Consider the following 24,767-nt stretch of genomic DNA (forward strand, 5'->3'; position numbering starts at 1 on the left):
GGCGTTTTGGACCAGTTGCAGGTGGGACAGGGAAGATTGGCTGATGCCAGTGTAAAGAGAGTTGCAGTAATCTAGGCGGGAGGAGATAAATGTGTGGATGATCTTTTCGAGGTCATCAAAGTGGAGGAATTGTTTTATTTTAGCTATTGTCCGAAGCTGAAAGAAGCTAGCTTTTACCACGGCATTGACTTGTTTGTCAAATTTCAGTGCTGAGTCAAATATCACGCCGAGGTTTTTGACGTGAGGTTTGAGTAGTGGGGTAAGGCTTCCAAGACTGCCTGCTATCATTTTGATTGAGTCCGAGGGACCGAGAAGGATGACCTCAGACGTCAGAGAAGGAGTGGGTGATGTTTCGTGTCGAGACTCTTCTTCAGAAGAAGGGGGTGGGTGGCATTCAATCCACTGGGGCTAAGCATACTTCCAACAGAACAATTCCATCAGTCCCATCCTCCTTCTCTTTCTTTTCCTGTACTTCTGAAACGTATTCTTTGTCAACTGCTCAGCAACTTTCCATTTGATTCTTTTGACTCCTATATAAGAGGTGATTTAGGGCAGCCAGTTAAGCTACCGAGTGGCATGTCTCCAGGATGTGGGAGGAAACTGGAGCACTCAGAGGAAACCCGCCCAGAGTTGACCCAGGGCGAATGCCAAACACTGCACAGACAGCACCGGAGGTCGAGGTCGAATCTTGGTCTCTGCATTTGGAGCAGGAAAGCCAAGGAGTCTATTTGCCTTTTCAGCAACCACTCTGTCTTTCATCTACCTCATCCTCCTCAACTCTTAATAACCATTGTGGTTTTGCCCCTTGGATGCCCTTCTCTGTTCAACTAGAGCACTTGAAGAAGACAGCATAGTCATCCTTAAAGAGGCGTAAATTCAGAACCAATCAATGAAGCGGTAGTTTGTGATCAAGTAGTTAGTTAAAGATCACTCTCCACAGCAAATCTGTGCCGACTAGCAATCACCCTTGCACTGGTTCTATCCGACACATTAAGGACAATTTAACAGAAGCTAATCAACCTACAAACCTGCACATCTTTGGAATTTGGGTGGAACCAAGAGCACCCAGAGAAAACCCACATGGTCACATGGAGAACATACAAACTCCTTACAGCCAGCACCCGAAGTCCGGATCGAGCCCAAGTCACTGGCACTGTAAGGCAGCAACTCTATTGCTGCACTACTGTGCTCACTCAGCGCAGCGCCCCCACCAACCGTTATTTCATGCTACATCTTTATCATCCTGAATGCAGCATGTTAGTCTTTTCAACTTTTTTTTTGTGTGTGATTTAATGTATGTTTTTAATGTTTCTTTGTGTGTCTTGTATGGGGGGTGGTGTGGGGGAGTGTAAGGGGGAAACCGTTTTAGTCGCCTCCTCCACGGAGAGGCGACTTTTTCCATGTTGCCTCCCCAGTGGCCTAACAGCAAGGATTGGTGCGGCCTTTCCCTGTGACGTGCCCGGGGCTTCAGCAGCGGGTGCAGCGTGGACTCTCGGCGTGGAGCGGGCGAGCCCTCGCTGGAGGGGAGCTCTCTGTTTGCTGGCCCGCGGCAACCTGAGGCCGCGGTCTGCAGAGCTCCAGCCGGCGCGGCATCCGCAGTCTGGGATCCCTCATGGGGTGAAGAAGCTCTGACTGCCGGCCCGCGGCCAACTACTACCGCAGGCACGGCGTGGACTTACCATCAGGAGCGGGGTCCCTTGCCGCGGATCCCTGGAGGGGAGCTTCGACTGCCGGCCCTGCGGTCTGCGGGGCTTCTGGCTGCGGGGCAAACTTTAAATCTTCGACCGCCGGTCTGGGGCCTACACCAACATCAAGCCGCAGTCTCCGGTGGGGGAGGCACCGTTTCAGGACTTACCTGGACTTTTTACCTTGTCTGCATATCTGGACGCAGTGATGAATGCTGTGGTGGCTGTTTGTGTCAAATTTTTATTGTGTTTTTGTGTGTTCTATTTTCATTGTACCGCTGCTGGCAAATTCATTTCACTTGCACTTTATGTGCAATGTGATGAATATAACTGATTGTATTGTATTGTATTGATTGTAAATGAAAAGCAAAGAATTGCGGATACTGGAACACTGAAACAACAGTCAGGAGGTCAGGTAGCATCTGTGGAAAGAGAAACAGTTAATGTTTCTGGTTGAAGGTCTTCAAACTGGAATGTTAACTCGTCTCTTTCCATAGATGCTGCTTGACCTGCTGACTGTTGCCAGCATTTTCTTGTTTGTGACTATTGTAATGTTGGAAATGATGCAGAAACTTCACACCAAAAATTACTCAATGACATGACTTCCAAAGCCATCTGTGGCAATTTCATAGATTCACCACCCTTTGACTACAGAAATTCCTCCTCATCTCCTTTCTAAAGGTACATCCTTTTATTTTGAGGCTGTGCCCTCAGGTCCTGGACTCTCCCACTATTGGAAACATCCTCTCCACATCCGCTCTATCCGAGCCTTTCACTATTCAGTAAGTTTCAATGAAGTTCCCCCTCATCCTTCTAAACTCCAACGAGTGCGAGCTCAGAGCCGCAAAACGCTAATCGTATGTTAACCCAATCATCTAATGGATCATTCTCATGAATCTCATGTGGACCTTCTCCAATGCCAGCACATCCTTCCTCAGATGGGCATTTGCGCAACGGTAGGCTTGCTGCCTTACAGCGCCAGAGATCTGGGTTTGATCCTGACTACTGGGTGTTGTTTGTACCCAGTCTGTCCATTCTCCCTGTGACCTGCGTCGGTTTTCCCTAGGTGCTCCGGTTTCCTCAAAGGCAGTCAGGTTTGTAGGCAAATTGGCTTGGTAAAATTGGAAATTGTCCCCAGTGTGTGTGTAGGATAGTGTTGGTGTGCAGGGTTCACTGGTCGGCATGGACTTGGTGGACCGAAGGGCCTGTTTCCAAAATGTATCTCTAAACTAAACTAAAGATACGTGGTCTAAAACTGTTCACATCTTACCCTGAAAAACTACAGTGCAGCACTCCTTCAATACTGCACTGGGAGCATCAACTTAGATTGCGTGCATAAGATTATGTTGAGGAACTTCTACCTATGACCTTCTATATTAGAAGCAAGAACAGGCCCCAGAGCTGACTATACATAATGATGTTGGTTGCACATTACAAGTCACAATAACGATAGAAATTTTCTTACTTTTGAATGCATTTTTTAATGTAAGCAGAACTGGGCTACAAACAACATTAACCTAGTTAATTTTATCTTCAGGCCTCAGTAGAACATTTCACACTTGTGCGATGCTCTGTGAATGAAGTAATGCACAGATGCAACACAGCAGGAAACATTAGTGGAATTAGAAATAATTGTCAGTCATTAACAGGATGTAAACTAAATTTGCAATAAATCAAACACTCTTTCGGTATTGTACTGGGTTAGCGATGATGTTAATCAGAGGTGCCCATTGTGCATAGCAAGTTACGACTAGTTACATTAACATTAACAGGGCCCAAGTGGTTATAACCAGAAAGATTGTAATGCCCCTGTCCCACTTAGGAGAGCTGAACGGAAACCTCTGGAGACTTTGCGCCCCACCCAAGGTTTCTGTGCGTTTCCCGGAGGTTGCAGGTGGTTGCCGGAGGTTGCAGGTAGTGGAAGCAGGTAGGGAGACTGACAAAAACCTCCGGGAACCGCACGGAAACCTTGGGCGGGGCACAAAGTCTCCAGAGGTTTCCGTTCAGGTTTCCTAAGTGGGACAAGGGCATTACTCTCTTGTTAGTCCCAGTTAGAATGCCACTTTGGGAGGCACAGCTGGTAGAGCTGCTGCTGCACAGTGCTCGTTTGATCATGACTCGGGTGTTGTCTGTGTGGAGTTTACACACTCACTGGTTGACTGTAGTTTTCCTCCAGATGCTCCAGTTTCCACACACGTCCTGAAGACATGCTGGTTGATAGATTAATTTGGCTACTGTGAATTACAGTTAATGAGTAGATGGGTGGTAGAACCTGGGAATGTGGGGAAATTAAAATGGGATCAATATAAAGCACCAAGCAAACTGCTGGAGTAACTCAGCGGGTCAGACAGCATCTCTGGAGAAAAAGAATTGGTGATGGTTCAAGTCGATACCCTTCTTCAGACTGAGAGTTAGGGGAATGGGTGCTTGGTAATTAGCACAGACTGAGTGGGCCGAATGGCTTACTTACATGCTCCATAAATCTACAACCTTGCAAAGGATATAGTCTCTAGCGCAGTTGTGAGACTGACTCAATGATACCAGGATAGACACAAAATGCTGGAGTAACACAGTGGGACAGGCGGCATCTCTGGATAGAAGGAATGGGTGACGTTTCGTGTTGAGACCCTTCTTCAGACTGATAGTCAGAGGAGAGGGAGACACATATATAAGGACGGGTAAGGTGTAAAAATGAGACATCAAAAGAGATGACGCTCAAGGAAAGTTCATAGTTCACTGGAAGAAGTTGACAACAAAGTAAACGGAGAAAATAAATAATTGGGGACATTCGGACTGGTCGGATAACTAGGATGCCCCCCTCCGACTTTAAAAATAGACGATAAAATAAATATGAAGGTAAAATATTTGTCAGGTTGGTTAGCGAGCCCACTGTGATTAATTGATTGGCTTCCTTTTTAACCATTTGGCTCGGTGAATAACCATGTATGAACATTTTATATCAGAGATATTAATCATATATACAAAATTCCTCAAAAGTTACAAAACATACTTGACTAATAAAATATTATTGTTTTGTATTATATTGTATATAAAAAAATGACAGAGAATGGGCAGACTAGTCTCCCCCTTCCCCATTTCTCAGGGAGCAACATCGGATATAGTTCTCTTTCGCTGATTTTACTTCGGAGTCACGTGAGTGATTCCGTGAAGAACCCGTTCAGCACGCATGCGCGGCATTTACGTCCAGCAGAGCAACAGTGGCACAGCGGGAGTCGGGCTCTCCCACTATGGAGGTGAATGAACGGACCGTCAGGTAAGCTGATGTTGGTTTCCTTCACAGGAAGCCTTCTGCTGTCCGGCAGAGAAGAAAGGCTCTGCAACAAACCTGTCCCCCGCTCGACTCCACGGAGGAGCGTTTCCATCGCGGGGGCAGCAACAAGGTGGTAGGATCGCTTACCCGGCGCTCCGCTATCCCGACACGGCGCCGAGCCCAGCCCCGCTAGCGCCTCAGCAGCGGGCTGGAAGTAACGCCACGGAGGAGTCCGGCCGGTGGCTCCGACTTATCGGACGGGACGTCTTTCCACCCACACGGGAGGAAAGACAGCCACCTGCACAGACCTGCCCCCCCGCTCGACTACATGGAGGAGTGTTTCATCTCGCGGGGGCAGCAACAAGGCGGTAGGACCGCTTACCGGGCGGTCCGCTACCCCGACACCGCGACTGAGCCCAGCCCCGCTAGCGCCTGAGCAGCGGGCTGGATGTAAAAGCCAAGAAAGAGGCGTTCCGGCCGGTGGCTCTGACTTATCGGACGGGGACGTCTCTCCACCCAGGCGGGGGAGAGACAGCCGCCTGAGCCGCATGGAGCGGCTCTTGGAGCAGGAGCTCCAGCGATGTGCATCCCAGGAGGGGCGCTCTCACAGAGGGGGTCAGGCTCTCCTTCCACAGTGCCTTGTGCACTGTCCATTGCTTCCTCCTTTCCAGAGGATAGCTTTGGTGACCAAGACTGGGCTGGTCAAGAACAGGGGCAATGGCTGAAGATCTCGGGAGTATGCAAGGGGTGCAGGAACAGGAAGAGCTGCTAGGTGTGGTGTGTGGTGGACAGCTATGTGGAAACCCCACGTGCAGGAGAAATTAAAAGCCTGACGACAGCCATCACATCGTTTTTTCCTCATTCCATGGACAAATACGGAGATGACCACAACCTTCGTAAACAAGTCATAAGACCCCAGCCACTGAGCCAGACCCACTGCTCTGTGGCAAAAACCTCACAAAGCATATGAAGGACGTGCAAGAGGTTTTACAAAACTTTCGGCTCATGAGGGCAGGGCCGGGACAAGTAACCAAAAACAGTCATTCCTACGCAGCAGCACCCCATAGCATCCATCAGTCAACGTCTACCATATCGGACTGATGAAAGCTCGGGGTCCGCATCTATCACCGAAAGTCTTCTTTAGACCAGGGCCCAGAGCGGACCCCATGGAAAATGTGCCACCCCCCAACGTCACCGCCACGTCAGACGACGTGCAACACTCGTTGGACCGGCAGGAAACAGAAGAATACCCATAACCATGGAGGTAGGTGGGTCTGGTTCCTACCAGTATATAGAGCATACTAACACATGGGAGTCTATCACGAGTGATCAGTATATACTCATTGGCATTAGTGAATACAATTCATACTAGAAAAATTGCCACCAGGTCAACATTCACCCCAGAGGGTATTTTTCCTCTCTCCGTTAAAGAAACAAGAGGGACAAGCTGAACTGGTGAGATTAATTACAAAGGGTGTCATGGGGAAACCTGAACCCTTGCAATTCGTATCAAATATATTCACTAAACCCTAAAAAGATGGCAGATGTCCCATCATCATTGGCTTAACTTCACTAAATATGTTTGTTAAGTATATACATTTCAAAATGGAACCGGTTGTTACTGCCAAACAACTAAATTCCAAAGGATACTTCATGGCAAGCATTCATCTTAAAGATGTTTACCATTTAGTACCATTCATAAGGATCATCACAGATACCTGAAATTTAACTGGATGGGGCAGCTATAGCAGTTTAAAGCGTTACCCAATGGGCTCACATCAGCCCAAGAGTGTCACCCAGACACTAAAACCAGCTCTGGCAATATTCAGAAGACAAAAACATATTGTCATGGCATATCTTGATGATATCCTAAATGGTAGGCAAGACCATGAATTTGACTATGTTAGCTGTTCAGCTACCAAACAGTTATTCGAAACCCTGGGGTTGTGTTACATCCAGATAAATCTAAGTTGAAGCCATCCTCTATCATGGACTACTTGGGCTTCACAATTAATTCAGTCTACGTGACTGTAACATTGCCAAGAGACAACATAGTTGAATTGGCACAATCGTACAACAATTTAATGGTCAACAAACTACCAACTACTCGACACGTAACAGAGTAATTGGGATAATGGTAGCAGCATTTCCAGCTACATAATTCGGACCTTTGTACCAAAAACGACATACAGGTCATTATGATCGTTTCATGAAGTTACCCACTGAAGTAATATCAGAACTACAGTGGTGGGCAAAAAAAACGTTTGACATAGTTTCAGCCTATTATCATCACTAACCCTACGTCAGTTATCCAAACAGATGCCAGTGCTCAAGACCGGGGAGCACCTAACTCTATATCCAGCACAAGTAGTAGATGGACTAACCCAGAATCATCGTTACCACTTACACCGGGCATTAATTATCTAGAGATGTTTGGGTGATTTTTTATGGTTTAAAAGCATATGCATAAATATGCATCACTTGCATGAACGGTTATAAATAGATAATACTACGGTGGTGGCCTACATTAACCATATGGGCAGCAGAAAATCGATATCATGCGACAAGTTGGTCAATACAATTTGGCAATGTTGTGTCCAAAGACATATTTGGTTATCAGTAACTTACCTACCAGGTAAGCTAAATACAGTGGCAGACACCAGATCACGTAAATTTAATGACAACATCAAATGGATGTTAAAACCCCAAAAATATATATTTTTCACAAAAGTTATCAAGCAATATGGCACGCTAGATATCGATTTATTTGCATCTAGACTAAATCACCAGGTACCTATGTATGTCGCTTGGGAACCAGACCTTGAGGTAGCAGCGGTAGATGCGTTCGCGCTGGTTTGGGGATATTTTTCTTCTATTCATTTCCTCCGTTCTGCCTCATCAGTCGGGGGCTACGCACAGTACAAATGGACTCTGCTTCAGGTATTTTGATAGTACCCGACTGGCCTACACAGCCATGGTTCCCAATACTCCATGACATGGTTGTTGAAACTCCGATGGTATTCCCCAGTGACCCAGAGTTATTAACACCCAGTGTTGGGCACAAGCCACCCGTGCCATGAGAAAATCAAACTCCTGGGTTGCAAGTGCTGCACAAACCACTTCTGGGACTGGGATTATCATAACAAACCGTCGACACCATGTCAGCATCCCTCTGAACATCCACTAAAAAACAGCACTTGTCCAGCATCAAAAAATGGGAGAAGTACTGCTTGGATACAGGGACCACCTACTCAACCGCTACAGTTACCAACGTACTGGAATTCCTGGCGAACCCTCACCACGATGAAGGACTTCAGCTACAGAGCCATCAACACAGCTAGAATTGCCCTGCTTGTCTACTTAAAACCAGCTCCAGGACAACAGGCCATGGGGTCCCACCAGCTGGTGGTCAAACTAATGAAGAGTATTTACAACTCTAACCCCTAGACCAAGGTACACCCATATATGGGATGTCAGTGTGGTCCTGACATACCTCAGGGGATGCCCACCAGCCAGATCCCTCAACCTGAAACCATCTATGCTCAAAACACTCATGTTGATGGCACTTGTAGCTGCACAGAGGGTCCAGTCACTACACCTATTGCGACTGGACACCATGCTCACAGCTCCAGACCAGATATCTGTCGTTATCCAGGGAATGATCAAACAGAGCAGACCAGGAACACCTAATCCAGTCGTGGAATTCCGGGCTTACCCGCCAGAAACACGGTTATGTGCCATGACCCTATTATTCTACATAGACACAACCAAAATATTCGAGGGAGATGAAAAGCCTTGTGGGTCAGTCATAAAAAAACCTTATGGTCGGGTGATGAGCCATTTCGAGATGGCTCAAGCAGGTGCTAAAAGCTGCTGGGATAAAAACTAACATGTACAAAGTTCATTCCACCAGGGCAGCATCCACGTCGACGGCTAAAAGAATGGACGTGCCTATAAACCACATCCTGGCTACAGCAGGATGGTGGGAAAAAAGACCGTTCAGAAATTTTATAATAAGCCGTTGGCAAAACCTGTTTTATTTGCAGGAAAGATTTTACAGACTGCGAATATTTAATTTAAGCCCAGGGGAGCAATTTAATTTCCTTTGTTGTTATTGTTAAAAAATACCATTGTGTTTTTCTACAAACAGATTCATTGGTTGATTACGATAACACACTTTCTCAAAGACTTCGGCAGTGATGTAGTAATAATTACACGGTTTGAAATCACAGAGCTTTGAAATCTTCACGGAATCACTCACGTGACTCCGAAGTAAAATAGTAAGATTAAACGAGAACTTACCAGTTTGAAGTTTGATCTGTATTTTATGAGGAGTTACGATGAGGGATTACGTGCCCTCCGCTCCCACCCTCAATAATATGGGTCAAATTCATAAACTGATGTCTCCTTATCTTTACTATGTTTACTTCAATAACTGTGTCTATCTGTGATTCCACACTGCTGCTTGCTGAGCGGGCTCTTCACGTAATCCCTCATCGTAACTCCTCATAAAATACAGATCAAACTTCAAACTGGTAAGTTCTCATTTAATCTTACTATTATATGGTCTAGAGCAGCCCAAGTTAAAGTCCCTGCAGAATGTTGCCCAGACCCTCTCCCTATCGATTGTTTACTTGTTTCCATAAGATTTCTTATTGAATAAATCCAACAAAAGCATATCTGAGAATATCTGGCAACCGGGTGGTGGTAGGATGGGTGACACCAGTGGGACATTATTTAAGGAACATCTGAACAAAGAGAGAAGTATAAGGAGGGAATTCCAGAGTTGAAGACCTTGTCATCTGAAGAAATGGTCGTCAGTGGTGGGGACAGTGAATTCAAGGATGTGCTTAAGTTCAGAACTGGGGTTCTGAGATCTGGGAAGGAAAGCAGCCAATCTTATAGAGATGTACAAAATCATGAGAGGAATAGATCGGGTAAACGCACATAGTCTCTTGCCAGAGTAGGGAAATCGAGAAGCCCAGAGGACACTGGTTTAAGGTGTGGCTGAATGTTTTAACAGGAACTGAATGGTAACAAAGGATGATGGATGTATGGAATGAGTTGCTGGAGGAGATGGTTGGGGCAAGTACTATCGTAACATTTAACATTTAGACAGGTACTGTACATGGATAGGACAGGTTTGGAGGGCAAAGAGCCAAACACAGGCAGATGGGACATGTTGGCTGGTGTGAGAAAGTTGGGCAGAAGGGCCTGTTTCCACATTGTAAGACTCGATGACTCTCACAGATTGGACCAAGAACGTCTAAAGAGTTTTAGTCAATTAAATCAAGTAATGAGATTAATATAGGAAACCCTGAACCAGCTGACCAGTCGAGAGGAGTTTGTGATCAGATAGTATTATTAAGTTTGTGATCACATGGAAAATGAGTCTATTTGAGTGCCTCAAGGCAGATATGATCCCCTATGGAATTTTATGGGAAGAACATGGAAATTGCTGCACTTAGAAAGGGGCAGCTGTTTTCAGGGAGAATATAAAATTGTGAAACAAATGGATAATAACAGAACTATGATTAATTAATGCATCACTATGTGTGAAGTGTGCACTAGATGTTCTAGATGCACGAGATCCTGTTCTAGATTTCCCCATAGAGGTGCAGCACAAAAATAGCCCATTAAGTTCCACACCACCCATAAATCACTCCTTTGACCCATTCTACACTAATTTCACTTTGTTCCACTCCTCACGTGCTCATCATTACCCCCTACATTATACCAATCACTTTCACTTGAGGAACAATTTACAACAGCCAATTAACATACTGATCCGCACGTCTGTGTTATGTGAGAGGAATCTGGAGCACCTGGAAGAGCTTCACATGCTCACAAGGAGAATGCAGCAGAGGTTAGAATTGAATCTGGGTCCCTGGTGCCACAAGGTGGATGCTCTACCAGCTGTGCCAATGTACCACCCTGATGTACATCCTGGCACACCTATTGATAGTTGTAAGCAAGATCAGTTTTCATTCTTCATTTTGTGTAGCCTCACTGTCTCCTCATAAGACAAACATCTCATTCTGGAATCAATAGTGTCATACAACATGGAAGCAGGCCCTTCGGCCCAACTCATGCATGCCCGACCTAGTCGTCATATGCCGACATTTGGCCCTTATTCCTTTCATTGTTTCCTATTCTTGTACCAATCCAAATGTCTTTTAAATGCTGGTAGGCACAAAATGATGGAGTAACTTAGCGGGTCAGGCAGCATCTCTGGAGAGAAGGAATGGGTGACGTTTCGGGTCGAGACCCTTCTTCAGACCTGAAACGTCACTCATTCCTTCTCTCCAGGGATGTTGCCTGACCCGCTGAGTTACTCCAGCATTTTGTGTCTACATTAGATTTAAACCAGCATCTGCAGTTTTTCCCTATACGCCTTTTAAATGCTGTTATTTAATCTACCTGCCTCAATCAGTTCCTTGGGTAGCATGTTCTATATATGTAACATCCTCTGTGTGAAAAGGTTGCCCCCTCAGCTTGCTATTAAATCTGTCCCCTCACTTTAAACCTAAGCCTGCTAGGGCTTTCACGCTTTCTGTGTCCATTATCTAGTAAACTTTCTCAAAAGTGTCTCCATGGCCAGAATATCCTTTCTTAAATGAGGTGACTAAATTTGTGCACGGTATTCCAAGGGTGCTTAAAGACATTATCATTGATATTCAAAGACTGTATCAAATAAATGCAATTCTTGAATTTCTCATATTACAATTTGCCATTTAATAATTCAGTAAATGTTAATAATTGATTTGCATTTCAGTGAGAGACTTGTATTTATATTTCATTTTTCATAAATCCAAATTGCTTTATAGACAACGCAGTACTTTTGATTTGTAGTCACTGTTGTGGTATAGGAAGCAGCCAATTTGACCGCAGGACACTCCCTCAAACAACAACAGGATGCAGATTAAATTTTTTACTGTTGTAATGTTGGTTGAGGAATATGTATTTGGCTAGGGGATCAGGATGTCTCCTCTAATCTTCAAGATAGTGTTGTGGGGTTATAATCAGAAAAGACTTTGCAAAGGAAGTTAGATTCGCCACTGCCAAAAAGGCAGGGGTCACGAGGTTAGGGGGTCTGTAGATGGTTGGGAAGGGCCTAGCCGATTAAGGAGTGTTCAGGGCACCGAGCATGGGAGTTCAGAAGATATAGGAGCAGAATTAGGCCATTCGGCCCATTGTCATGTCCGCCATTCAATCATGGCTGATCTATCTTGCCCTCTGAAACCTTATTCTCCTGGTATCTCCCCATTACTCCCGACACCTAAACTAATCAAGAATCTATCAATCTTTGCCTTAAAAATATACATTGACTTGGTGTCAATGATTTCCACAGATTCACCACCATCCCACTAAATAAATTCCATGTTGTCCCCCTTCTAAAGGTACGTACTTTTATTCTAAGGCTGTGCACTCTGGTCCAAGACTCTCCCACTAGTGAGTGGGGGGTTAGATTTCCACATTGCCATAGGCATCAGTGAGCCACCGCAAGAGTCAGAGCATCCCGGCAGGTCCCACTGCTGGGTATGGCAAAGACAACCTGTCCAATCTTCCCTGCTGTGTTCCAGTGGGAGAGCAAGAGTCGTAGCTCTATGCAGCATGGAAACAGGCCCTTTGGCCCAACTCAACTATGCTGACTACCTGAGCCTGGCCCACTGGCTTGGATGAGCTGGTGAATCTTTGGCATGATGACCATTGAAAACAGTCTTTGAATATTTTTAAGAAGCGTTCAATCGATTCTTGATGAGCAGTTGGATGTGAGGTTACCAGGGGGTAGGTGGAAATGTGAAGCTCAGCTTACAATCAGATCAACGATGATCTTATTAAATGGCAATGCAAATTTGAGGGGCTAAGATGTTTCTAATTCACACATCAATTTATGTGCAAGGGCAATCTCGCTGATGTTTTGTTTGATTCTCAACAATCGTAATACATGATCACATTACTCTTTGTGGGAGCTTGCTGTGCAAATTAAAAGCTACCACTTCTCCAGTATATGCATGGCCATTCCCCAGAGATTTACGTTAGCTTTCAAGGACTTGAGGGTGTCTCGTGACAATGCAAACTCTTTCACTGACGCAAGTTTCCACTTTCTTTATAACTGGAAATAATTTGACGTCTTGTGTTGATAGGTGAACGCAGCGTTCAAGCGTATTAAGCTGTTGCCCCGAAGGGTTTCTTCTTTAACTTTGATCTGAGCTAAATGCTTTCCTTGTTGCAGTTCCTAAATTTTCAATGAACGCCTGTTAAGAACTTCATTTGTTGTTGGATTCCTTGAATGTTCCTTTCAATGTCTGGTGATTTTCCCTCACTTGCTCGGAGAGATAAAACACTGCACACACTGAATCTCCTCAATAACAAACTGCCAATGCTGGATTAACACAGCAGAGTGAAGGGAGTCAGAGGGCCATTAAGAGAAAGCGCTGGAAGTATTCAACAGATAGACAAAAATGCTGGAGAAACTCAGCGGGTGAGGCAGCATCTATGGAGCGAGAGATTCAACTGGTGCATGGAAAGTGAAACAGAGTCGTGAGAGATTGAGGATCATTCCAAGTTAGACTTTAATTGGATTTGTCATGGTTTTAAAGCCAGTGTTTAATCGGATAAAGTACAGCTCCACAAGTCAGGAGCAGAGTTTGGCCATTCAGCCCCTCAAAGGCTGATTGGAGATTGGAGAAGAATATTTAGTAAAGACAGAGAAATAAAGGTGGAGATAGATTTTATATTTCTGGCTGGATATAGAGATTCAAATAGGCAACCGATAAAAATTGCATTTAGTAAGTAATATGTTTGGAGAAGACAGAAGAGAATGAACTGGGAGAGGTTAGGCAGAGTAATGTGTTAAGCAGAGAGGGCAGAGTTCTGACCTGAGATTGCAGGAGGTGAGGTCTATCTTGGGTGGTTCTCTCACGCCCTATTTTCTGCCGTTAATTTAATGATAAGGAGAGATAAACAAAGGCAGAAATGTCTGAAGAAACGAATGCTTGAAATTGTAATGAACAGAAGAGATGGTCAAGCAGAAACAAGTCGTAAATCACGTAAGATTAAATGGAATTTACTGTCCCTAGGGGAGAGAGAGAGAGAGAGACTTTGAATTTGATTATTAGGGAAGTGACTACCTTTAAAAATAATTCATTGGCTGTAAAGTTCTTTAGTATGTACTGCACACCTGAGAAATGATCGTTAAAATGCATTCAAGGTCCGGGTATCACTGGCAAAGCCTGCATTTAAAACCCATCTCTAAGAAGATGATGATGATATGCCTTCCTGAATGGGTTCGGTCCCTTTGCTGCTGTTGGGGAGAGTTTCAATACTTGGGCCAAGTGATGATAATGGCACAGCAAATGTAATTCCAACAATTCCGGGATGGTGTTAACTTGGAGGGGAACTTGCAGCTCGTGGTGTTTCCTGCGCCTGTGACTCTTGTCTTTCTTGGTGGTAGGTGTAAGTTTGGGAGGTGCAGGCGCAGTAGCTTGGGTAAGAAACAGCAGTGTGGTTTGTGGATGGGGCACAATGCAGCCACGGTGTGCTGGTGGTGGAGGGAGTGGATGTTTGGATGTCACTCAGAGGAGCCGAATTGTGCAGAGCTTATACGCAGCCATTGGAGGTTCACTCATTCTGGCAAGTGGAAACTGTCCCATTACTCTCCTACCTTGTGCCTTATAGATGGCAGGAAGGCTTTTCAATGCTGAGACAATCGCTGCAGAATACAGTTTCTGACCTGCTCCTTAGCCACAGTATTTGTGAGGCTGGTCCAGAGAGGTTTTGGCTGAATAGTGTCCCCAAGGTGTTGAGGCTGGGGTATTCGGCAATGGCACAGTCACTAAATATCAAGGGTAGTAGGTAATTAATGATATAAATGCAAGGAGAGGGGGGTGTGTGGGCTCACCTGTTCCCGGCCCCGACCGCATTCCTGGCTCCAGGACCTGGCTCTGGACTCACTCAGCTGCTCCCGTCCCCAGCACCTGTCGCCCTCACAGCCCCCCAAAACACAGCCCGCAGACCAAACCGGTAGGCGGCGTGACTCTGGTCAGCAGCGGCCTCTGCAGCCTGTCCGCGTTTTTATTATTTTTTGTCTATGTTTATATATAGTTTTTGTTAGTTTATGTTGGGGTGTGTGTGTGTGGAGGGGTGGGAGGGAGGGGGAAACTTTTAAATCTCTCCCTGCACTGGAGACCCGACCTTTTCTCGTCGGGTCTCAGTTGTCGTTGGGGCTGCAACGAGGAGCGGCCTCCAACAGAAGAAGCCGGGGACTCTGGTGCTACAACTCACCGTCGCCGTCGCGGGGCTGGCCGAGTCCGGAGCGGGTGGAGCGGTGGAGGAGCGCTGCTGCTGCTGCTGCTGATGCGGAGGCTGCTACTGCGGGTCTGCGGACGGTGGCACTGGGAGCCCGCGGGTCCCTGGAGGGAGACCGCTTTTCAGGGCTCCTGCAACGGCGACTTCTCCCGCCCGAGTTGCGGGGTTGAAGAGCTCCTGGAGCGGGGCCTACATCACTGCCCCGCGCGGCTTGGAATGGCCGCGGGACTCTGCGAGCGCACGCCGTGGTCTCTAACACCAAGACCCGGTGTGCGACCTCGCACCACCCGGCGTGGCTTTAATGGCCGCGGGACAATCGCCATCGCCAGCCGGGGGCTTTGACTTTGACTTTGACTCTGACATCGGGTGGGGGGGAGAGTGCAGTGGAGAGATAAGTTTTTTTTTGGCCTTCCATCACAGCTATGTGATGGATGTTCATGTAAAATGTAAATTATGTTGTGTCTGGGGTCTATTTGTGTGTAATGTATGGCTGCAGAAACGGCATTTCGTTTGGACCTCCAGGGGTCCAAATGACAATTAAATAGACTATTGACTATTGACTATTGACAACGCACACTCTGCTGCTTCAGCTTTATTCTCGACGGCTTCTGGATGTGCTCATGGACTCAGTCTGGCCTCCGGGGCTTTATTCTCCAGTGGGTGCCGGAAGGGGCATTACCATCATGGTGACTGACAGGCGAGAAGGCCAATCTGCTGATCTCACGATTTGTTAAACCTTCATAACTTTGTAAGCTTCCACAATTCGGAACAAAATTTAGTGGCTTGGAGCAGAGGAGAATGGTGAGTAAGCTGGCAAATAATCCTAGCGATATAGGGTACCGTTTTTACGCAAATTTAAATAGAACGCAGACCGGAAGTAGTCAAGATGAGAGTTTTAGTAATAGCATAGATAACACAAATAAGCTTAATTTTCTTCTACCTGCCATGGTAACTCATTTGGTCTCACCCTATCACAGATAGTCATTTTGTTCTCTTCATCCACACCACCCCCACTTTCTGCAAATAAAAACAAAGGATCTAAAACATTAACTCAGTTTCTCTCTCCACAGATGCTGCCTAACCTGCTGGCCTATGTGTGTCCAGCATTTTCCATTTTTTATTATTTTTTACAATCTTCTTGTGTATGGTGTGCACAGCCTAAAGTTGTAGATCAAGGGTAGACATCCAGGCCAGGACAGCATCAGTTACTGGGTGGATGGCTTTGATGCCCCCAGGCCTCAGTGGGCAGTCATTCACGATATGTAGGATGGCCTGGTCTAGGTGTCCGCAGTTGCAAGCAGGGCTGTCTGTCAATCCCCACATGCAGGTGTTGGGCTGTTCTTGCATGGAGGGTGCGGATTCTGTTCTGGGTTAGTCATTGGTCATCCCTGTGGTTTTACTGTGGATTCTGTGATGAACTTTCCGTTGTTGATGTTGGCATCTTTCCAGGCTCTGTGCCACGGTCTTGGAGTCAAAATCTTCCAGGGATATAACGGAAGACCAGAAGGGTCTGCGGGACTTCAGGCGCATGTTGGGCAGATTGTTCAAGTCAGCATGGATGGAAGGTCATTTTTCCAATAGTTGTCATTCATCAAGAATGTTGATGTTCGTGTGTCTAAATGTGTTAATTCAACTGAAACTGACAACAATTGCAAAGCATTATCTTATCGACTCTGTATTTAATCCTTTACAGATAACTGGTGCCTCGACAAAGGATTGTTGGGATTACTTTACCCGGGTGAAACTTGAAGTATAAATAGGTAATGGATCGCAAAATATTTTCTTGTGAATTTTGATCTTGTGAGTTTCAGAATGTTAATAGGGAACAATAACCTTTTCATTCTCTGTGGGAATTATGATTTCATACAGTTTAAAAACCTACATTTTCTTATCCCAAGGATGGAACATATGCCCAAAGCTCACTTTAATTGACTTCTGTAAATTGTTCCAATGCGTAGGATAGCGCTAGTGTACGGGTGATCGCTGGACGGCATGGACTTGGTGGGTTGATGGGCCTGTTTCCACCCTGTATCTTTAAACTAAACTGCTGGAATCTTAAGCAACTCATAAAGTGTTGGAGGAACTCAGCGGGTCAGGCAGCATCTCTGGTGCGAGTGCACACATCGCAGAGTATAGCTCAGGATATGCAATTTCGGAGTAGAAAAATTCAACCTGGTATTGAAGGAAGGTGGATATCAGTTCAGCTAATGGCTGTCAAATGGATATCAGTTCAGCTAATGGCGGTCAACATTAAATTAATGGCCTTGGTATTGATTTATTATTGTCACATATATCGAGATAGAGTGAAATACTTTGTTTGCCTACTATCAAGGCATTTCATATAATACTTGTGTCCAATCAAACCATTCACAAGTACCACATGTAGTGTAGAGAGAAAATAAACAAAGTGCAGTGTGTAGTGATACACCTACAGCAAAACTGCAGGTAAAAGGGGTGCAAGAGCCACAACAAGGTAGATTAGAAGATTGGGGTCACATCCGTAGCTTGTGAAAGGTCAATTCAATAGTAAGGAAGAAGCTCTTGTTGAATCTGGTGTTATGTGCCTTCAAACATTTGTATCTTCTGCCCAATGGGAGAGGGGGGAAAAGAAAATGGCCTTTGAGAATGAGAGGGGGAAAGAGAGCGAGTGATCCTTGATTACGCTGGTTGTTTTTGTGGGGCAGTGTGGTGTAAATTGAGCCTAAGATGGAAGAGTGAGTCCCTTGGATTAATGAGCCAACGTCAATTTGCAACTGCGGTCTACTCTAGATTGTCCTTGATCACGCATGAAGCACCGTGAGCTGAGGAGATGCCTGCCAGCTGAGTAGTTTGTTAGATGGTGAGCTCCTTCCTCATTTTATGAAGTGCTTGAGTCACGTGTGCTAGGAATGGGATTGGAATTTTGGAATTCTAGGAATCTATTCCTAATAGGAATCTATTTTAGTTATATTATAGGAATCTAGTTTAGGAATCCATGTTGTTTCCAGTTGCACACTGCACTCCACTATCCCCATGGATGCGTCCAACCCGACATTGTTCCATTGCAAAAAAAAAGCTTAATGATGGGTTTTCCTGAACAGTGTACATTTTTGCAAATTTGCTGTTGTGCAACAGGCAATGCATCTAACCCAATTGTTTAATTGCAAAAAAAAAAGCTCAATGATGGGTTTTCCTGAAAAGTGTCAATGTTTGCAAATTTGCTATTGTGCATCTCTGCACACCTAAATTCCTTCTTTATACAAAATGCTGGAGTAGCTCAGCTAGACAAGGAATGGATGACGTTTCATGTCTGAAGACCCGGAAACGTCACCTATTCCTTCTCTCCAGAGATGCTGCCTGTCCCGTTGAGTTATTCCAGCATTTTGTGTCTACCTTATTTTGTGTCTACCAGTTTTTTTCCAACACATTCCTTGTTTACACCTTGTGTTTGTTCATCTTTGCAGGAATCAATTTAAATAATACAACTCTCGAGAAATCTGAAGGAAGACGAAGTATAACGTGGTACTCGTTACCCGGACTAGTGTGGGCAGAAGAAACTGTATTGCCATTTACCGAATCATCTTGCATTCCATGGCGCAATGATGTTGCGGGATCGGAGGAAAGAAGAGGCAGGGCTGGCACCGACTTGCTCCGAATGAAGGAATGTAATTCTATAATATGGGAAGGACGGAACAGCGGAGAGTGATAATCATTCCCCAGACTCACTGCAGCTACAGTCAGAGAAACAGCCTGCCCTCGCCCGCCTTGGCTTTTCGGCCACACAGTGAACTTTGCGAGGTAGAAGGGCGTCGTTATCCGAGAGCAGTTTGATGCTGGGCACGTTTCCCTGGCAGCAGAGACCCAACTAGAACCAGTGCCCGTGCCAGCAGATGGCAGAGGGAGGGCTGCCTTAGGCCGGGCTTCGTGTCACCGCGGACTGCCGGCGATCTGGCACTCGCAACCACTCTTACCACGATGGAAACAAAGCGTAGTACGCTGGCCTCAAGCCGGACTGCACAGGAGGCCGGCGGCTCAGCACAGGGGAGCAGAGAGTGGACGCCCCTTCCACGAGGGCAACCCAACGCCTTCGCCGAGAAGCCGGCCCCAGGGCGGACCATGGAGGCCGTGCAGCCATACTACCGGGCCGCCCCCATCGAGGCTCCCCCACCCCCTCCTCCTCCTGCCCACCACCCGCACCTTCTCCCCGGCCCCTACCACTACCCCCAGCCCCCGTTCCCAGCCTTCCCCAGCCGGTCTGGGACCACCCCGTCCTACGTTCCCGAGGGCAGGTCCTGGCAGTCTGAGAACGCCAGGGCCCCGGAGTCCTACCAGGCCCGGCTGCCCCAACACCATCACCACCACCAGCAGCAGCCCGCTGGTAAGAAGGCGCCGGGCTTCAGGCATTACCCGCCGGTCCCAAGAGAGGAGGCGCTGGTGAAGGAGCGCAAGGTCAGGAAGCCGGGCCGGCACATCTGCCACTACTGCGGCCGGGCCTGTGCGAAGCCCAGCGTGCTGAAGAAACACATTCGCTCACACACGGGCGAGCGTCCTTACCCCTGCATCCCCTGCGGCTTCTCCTTCAAAACCAAGAGCAACCTGTACAAGCACCGCAAGTCGCACGCCCACGCCATCAAGGCTGGCCTTGTGCCCCCGGCGGCAGAGCAGGGGTGCGAGGGAGGGTGGATAGGGACCGCCGCCCCAGAGCTGCCCTCCGATGGAGACGAGAGCACGGACACGGACGAGGAGGTACGGCTGAGAGGGAGACCATCGCCCCGGGGGGAGACGGAGGCGGGCAGAGAAGGAGATGGTGAAGCCTATTTCCACCAGTCCTCTGGGGGCTCATTGGACGCCCCAGGAGAGGAGCCGTCTCACACCCACCCGCACATGAAGGTGCCGATCCTCATCGTTCCCAGGGCCTCGGTAGGGGTGACGTCCTCGCAGACCGAAGCCCCGGTCTTCATCAAAGCTGAACCGTGCCGGAGCCCCGTCCTGGCCCAGAGTTACGGCGGACAGCACGCCATCAAGCAGAAGCTGGCGCTGAGGCTGAGTGAGAAGCGGGGGCAGGACAGCGAGCAGTCCCTCAATCTGCTCAGCCCTCACAGCAAGGGCAGCACAGACTCGGGCTACTTCTCCCGCTCAGAAAGTGCCGAGCAGCAGGCCAGCCCTCCCAACACCAACGCCAAGTCCTACGCTGAAATCATCTTCGGGAAGTTCGCCCGGCGGGCGCCCCGGACTGTGGTGGCCAACATGACCGCCCAGGAGGCGCAGCTGGCGGGCCTGAAGGAGAAGGCCGAGTCGCTGCCGCGTTCCGGCTCCAAGCCGGACATCGAGAAGCTCCTGGAGGAGCACATCATTCAGGTGATGACACACGGCGAGGCGCTGATGGAGCCGGGTCAGGCGAAAGCTCGGAGGTTCTTCCTGCCCGGCGAGGACAGCGCGGAGATGCCGCTGTACCCAGACATCAAGGCCGAAGTCTATCGCCTCGCATCCCAGGTTGACAAGGAGCTGCTGGGTCTTCCAGCCGACGCGGCTGAGAGCTCCCCGCTCATCCGGAGCAACTCCATGCCCATAACCCCGGGCAGCGGGCTGGGCGTCCCGCAGGTGCTGCGGGGCAGCCACTCCTTCGACGAGCGGATGGCCAGCCCCGACGATGTCTTCCACTCCGGCTCTGCCGCATTGCCCCAGCAGCGCTGCCTGTTGAAGAGGCAGACGGCCATCGAGCTGCTCCACGGCCCCGACGCCCACTCGCCGGCAGACGACCCAGAGGCGGGCCACGGCCTCCAGAGAGTCGGCGTGGTCCCCAAGGTGGAGGAAGGGGAGCCCATCGAGGGTGGGCAGAGGGGACAAGGCACCGCCTTCGAGTGCGAGGCCTGCGGCGTCAAGTACCAGATCTGGGATAACTTCGAGGCCCACCGCAAGTTCTACTGCTCGCCCGCCCACGGGCCCAGGGTGACGAGCTCGGCCGCCCACCGACCGCGAGGCGAGAGCGGCGCCGAGTACGGGGCTCTCCCCCAGGCCCCGCACCACAAGCCCGCTCACGGCCCGGAGAACCTGCCCTTCCGCAAGAGGAGGAAAGAGAAGAGCGTGGGGGACGAGGACGAACTGGCTGGAGACTACGGGAGTCCTTACAGTGGCTCCAGCACCTCGCCCGTCTCGTTGTGCGACTCCAGAGCCGAGTCCTTGGAGCAGGAGCCGGTGGCCAGGGCTACGAAAGTCGCCGAGGAGCGGGGGGAGGAAGAGGGAGCGGGCGTTTCCGAGCACTGGCCCGCCTCGCCGCAGGCCTCCCGCAGGCCCGGCGGCAACGAGATCTCCGTGATCCAGCACACTAACTCCCTGAGCAGGCCCAGCTCCTTCGAGCGGACAGAGTCGATGGAGGTGACGCCCGCCGACCCAACCCTCTCCGACCCCCAGCCCGAGTCGGCCCCCTCGGGACTGGCCACCTCCCCTCAGCCCAAGCTGGTGCGCCAACGTAACATCCAAGTGCCGGAGATCCGTGTGACCGAAGAGCCGGACAAGCCCGACAAGGAGCAGGAGCCACCGGCAAAGGAGCCGGAGAAGATCACGGAGGAGTTTCAGTGGCCGCAGAGGAGTGAGACCCTGTCCCAGCTCCCCGCCGAGAAGCTGCCGCCCAAGAAGAAGAGGCTACGCCTGGCCGACCTGGAGTACTCGTCCGGGGACTCGAGCTTCGAGTCGGGGACCTTGAGCCGCAGCCCCAGCCAAGAGAGCAACTGGTCGCACAGCTCCAGCCTCTCCCTCTCCTTGGACCGGGACGAAGGACCTAAGGCTCCGGATTTGGGCCGGGCCCCGGCAGAGTACCTGACTGTGCCCTACGGCGCCAGCGGGCCGCAGCAGAAGGAGATGAGGCGCTCGGCCTCGGAACAGACGCCGTGCCAGCCCTGCGTGGAGATGGCGGAGGCCCGCAGCAAGTCCTTCGACTACGGGAGCCTGTCGGCCGGGCCCGGCTTGCTGGGACTGCCGATACACGCCTCCTCGCCCGTGGCCATGGAGAGGAGAAAGTGCTTCTTGGTTCGCCAGGCCACCCTCAGCCAGTACTCGGAGAGCCCCCAAACCGAGCCGTGCCCAGAGCCCGGGGAATCCATTCAGCTCAACCAGGCCTACCCGCTGCAGGCGCCGTGGCTCCGCTCCCCATCGCCCGGCATCGAGGTCTCCACGCAGCCCCCAGCCATCCCCCTCTTCCCGGGGCCGGCCAGACTACCGGGTCCGGCTGGGGGGCCCGAACCGCCGTCTCTCATCCCCTACGGCCCCTGGCGGGCCTTGCCGTCGGATCCCGAGGGCTGGCCGGACGAAGGAAGGCTCCGCTCCCGCCCGGAGAGTCAACATGTCTCGTCTCCCCGAGCCTCCCCCCAGCACTCCCCCAGCCGCCAGGGAACACCTGCACTCGCCACCACCGTCCTGGCTCAAGGCCCTACCTCGCTGTTGGTGCCGGTCAGGATCGAGGCGTACGTCCCAAGCTACGGCAGCGTTACCTACACCAGCGTTTCCCACGCAACCGCTTCATGCCGTGCCTCCGGCGCCTTGGTTCTCCCGGCCCGAGGTGGAGCCGGGGTGGGGCGGGAGCTGTCGCGGTTGCTAGCGGCCCAGCGCGGTTCGCTGCTTCTGCCGCCCTGGAAGCTTCCCCTGCCGCCGGGCCGGGCCGAGGCGCCCACGTCCGAGGGTCCCTCCTCCTCCTCGGCGGCTGGCGGCAGCAAGCGGGTGCTGTCGCCGGCCAGCAGCCTGGAGCTGGTGCTGGAGAGCCAGCGGCAGAAGCGGGTGAAGGAGGAGAAGATCTGCGGGCAGATGATGGAGAAGTTGAGCCTCCGGGAGTCAACCAAGCCGGCCAAGCCGCAGCTGGTGCGGCAGCGCTGCACCACCGAGCTGAGGGACAACCGTGCACCTCCCTCCCCTCAGGACCACTGGTCCCGCCACCACAGACACTCTCACCCCGACGAGCAGTGCAGCGACGTGGAGAGCGGAGGCGGGGAGAGCCCGCTGCCCTCCGACCCTTCACCCGACCCCCCTGCTCACCGCTTCCCCATCAGCATGGTGGTCCAGGTGCCCTCGGGTGCCGGGCCGCCGGTGGGGGGGACCCTCCTGTTGGCCGACGCCACCGAGCTCCAGCAGTTCCTGCAGTTCCCCAGCCTCCGCAGCAACGTGACAGTGAGCTGGTGCTTCCTCAACTACACCAAGCCCAGCCCTGCCCGGCAGACAGCCCCCACCTCCTCCATCTACGCCGCCTGGTGTGTCAGCTCCTACAACCCCAATCCGCCCGGCACTCCAACCAAGGTGGCCTTGGCCCTTCTACGGTCCAGGCAGAAGACGTGCCGAGAGATCTACATCACCTCTGCTGTCGGCTGGCCCAGCGCCGGCAAACTGGTGGCTTCCAGCGGGTGGAAACAACGGTTAGCCCAGGTAAACGGCAAGCACCGTCCTTTCACCAGCACAAAGGGGTTGGGGTCATTCGTTTTGGCAGAGCTGCGATCTCACTGTCTCACATAATTTCCCCTTCACTTTCCCTCCCAGCAACCTTGTTGTCCTGCCACTAACCAATATATTAAGGGTAATTTCTAGTAGCCAAATAATCTATCAACCTAAAAGTCTTTGGGATATGGGAGGAAACATGAGCACCTGGGGTAGTATGTGCAAACTCCACACAGGCTGCATCAGAGATCAGGAGCAAACTGTACATTAATAGATAGAACAGCACAGGAACAGGCCCTTGAGCCAACAATGTCTGTGCTGAGCACGATGCCAAGTTAAACTAATCTACTCTGCATGCAATCCATATTCCTCAGTTCCTTGCAAAACCCTGTCTCAAATGCCACTATCATATCTGTTTCCACAAGTACCCTTGACAGTGCCTTTTCAACACCCACCACTCTCTGGGTAAAAAAAAACGCTCTGCACATCTTTAAAGTTTCCCCCTTTGATCTTAAAGCTATGCCCTCTCTTGTCTGATATTTCCACCCAGGGAGAAAGGTTTTCACTGTCTACCCCATTTATGTCTCATAATTCTACCAGGTCTCCCCTCAGCGTTCAACACCCCGGAAAACAATTCAAATTTGTCCAACCTCTCCTCGTAGCTAGTGCCCTCGAATCTAGGCAACATTCTGGTAAATCGCTTCTGTACCCTCTCCAAAGCCTCTGCATCCTTCCTGCATTGAGGCAACCAGAACTTTACATAATATTCCAAATGTAGCCTAGTCAGAATTGACGATCTACTCTCATATCGTGGCGATAGGTGACAGTGAAATGAGGACAATTTTAACGTAGGGAGTTGCCAAAGTCTTATTATATTGCCTGAAAGACCAGTGAAAGCGGATTCACAAAAGAATATTCCAAGGGAATTGGATAATTTAATTCTAGTATGTTTACCAGGGCTGAAACTGAAGGTGATGGAGGGTGGTAGGAAAGGTAATGGTGAGTTCGATGAAAGAGCAAGCACAGGCAGAAAGGGCAGATTGGCCTCTTGCATTGAGAGGTTCTCTGGCTCTGCAGAATTCATCCCTCACTCTGATCCTGAC

The 24,767-nt window shown here is 49.6% G+C and overlaps 1 protein-coding gene across 6 annotated transcripts in view; it reads left to right on the forward strand.

Annotated features, from left to right (window-relative positions):
• The window catches only part of hivep2a (HIVEP zinc finger 2a), a 242,161-nt gene that overhangs the window by 200,507 nt on the left and 16,887 nt on the right, over positions 1-24,767 (forward strand). For all 6 annotated transcript variants that reach the window (XM_055639146.1, XM_055639149.1, XM_055639144.1 and 3 more), the window contains 2 exons: positions 16,961-17,027; positions 18,711-23,655. In XM_055639146.1, the coding sequence (XP_055495121.1) occupies positions 19,222-23,655 (4,434 nt within the window). In that variant the 5' untranslated portion in view covers positions 16,961-17,027; positions 18,711-19,221. The remainder of the gene's footprint in view (positions 1-16,960; positions 17,028-18,710; positions 23,656-24,767) is intronic.

This window comes from Leucoraja erinacea, chromosome 8 (assembly GCF_028641065.1).
Source record: "Leucoraja erinacea ecotype New England chromosome 8, Leri_hhj_1, whole genome shotgun sequence".
In the NCBI taxonomy this organism is placed as follows: domain Eukaryota; kingdom Metazoa; phylum Chordata; class Chondrichthyes; order Rajiformes; family Rajidae; genus Leucoraja; species Leucoraja erinaceus.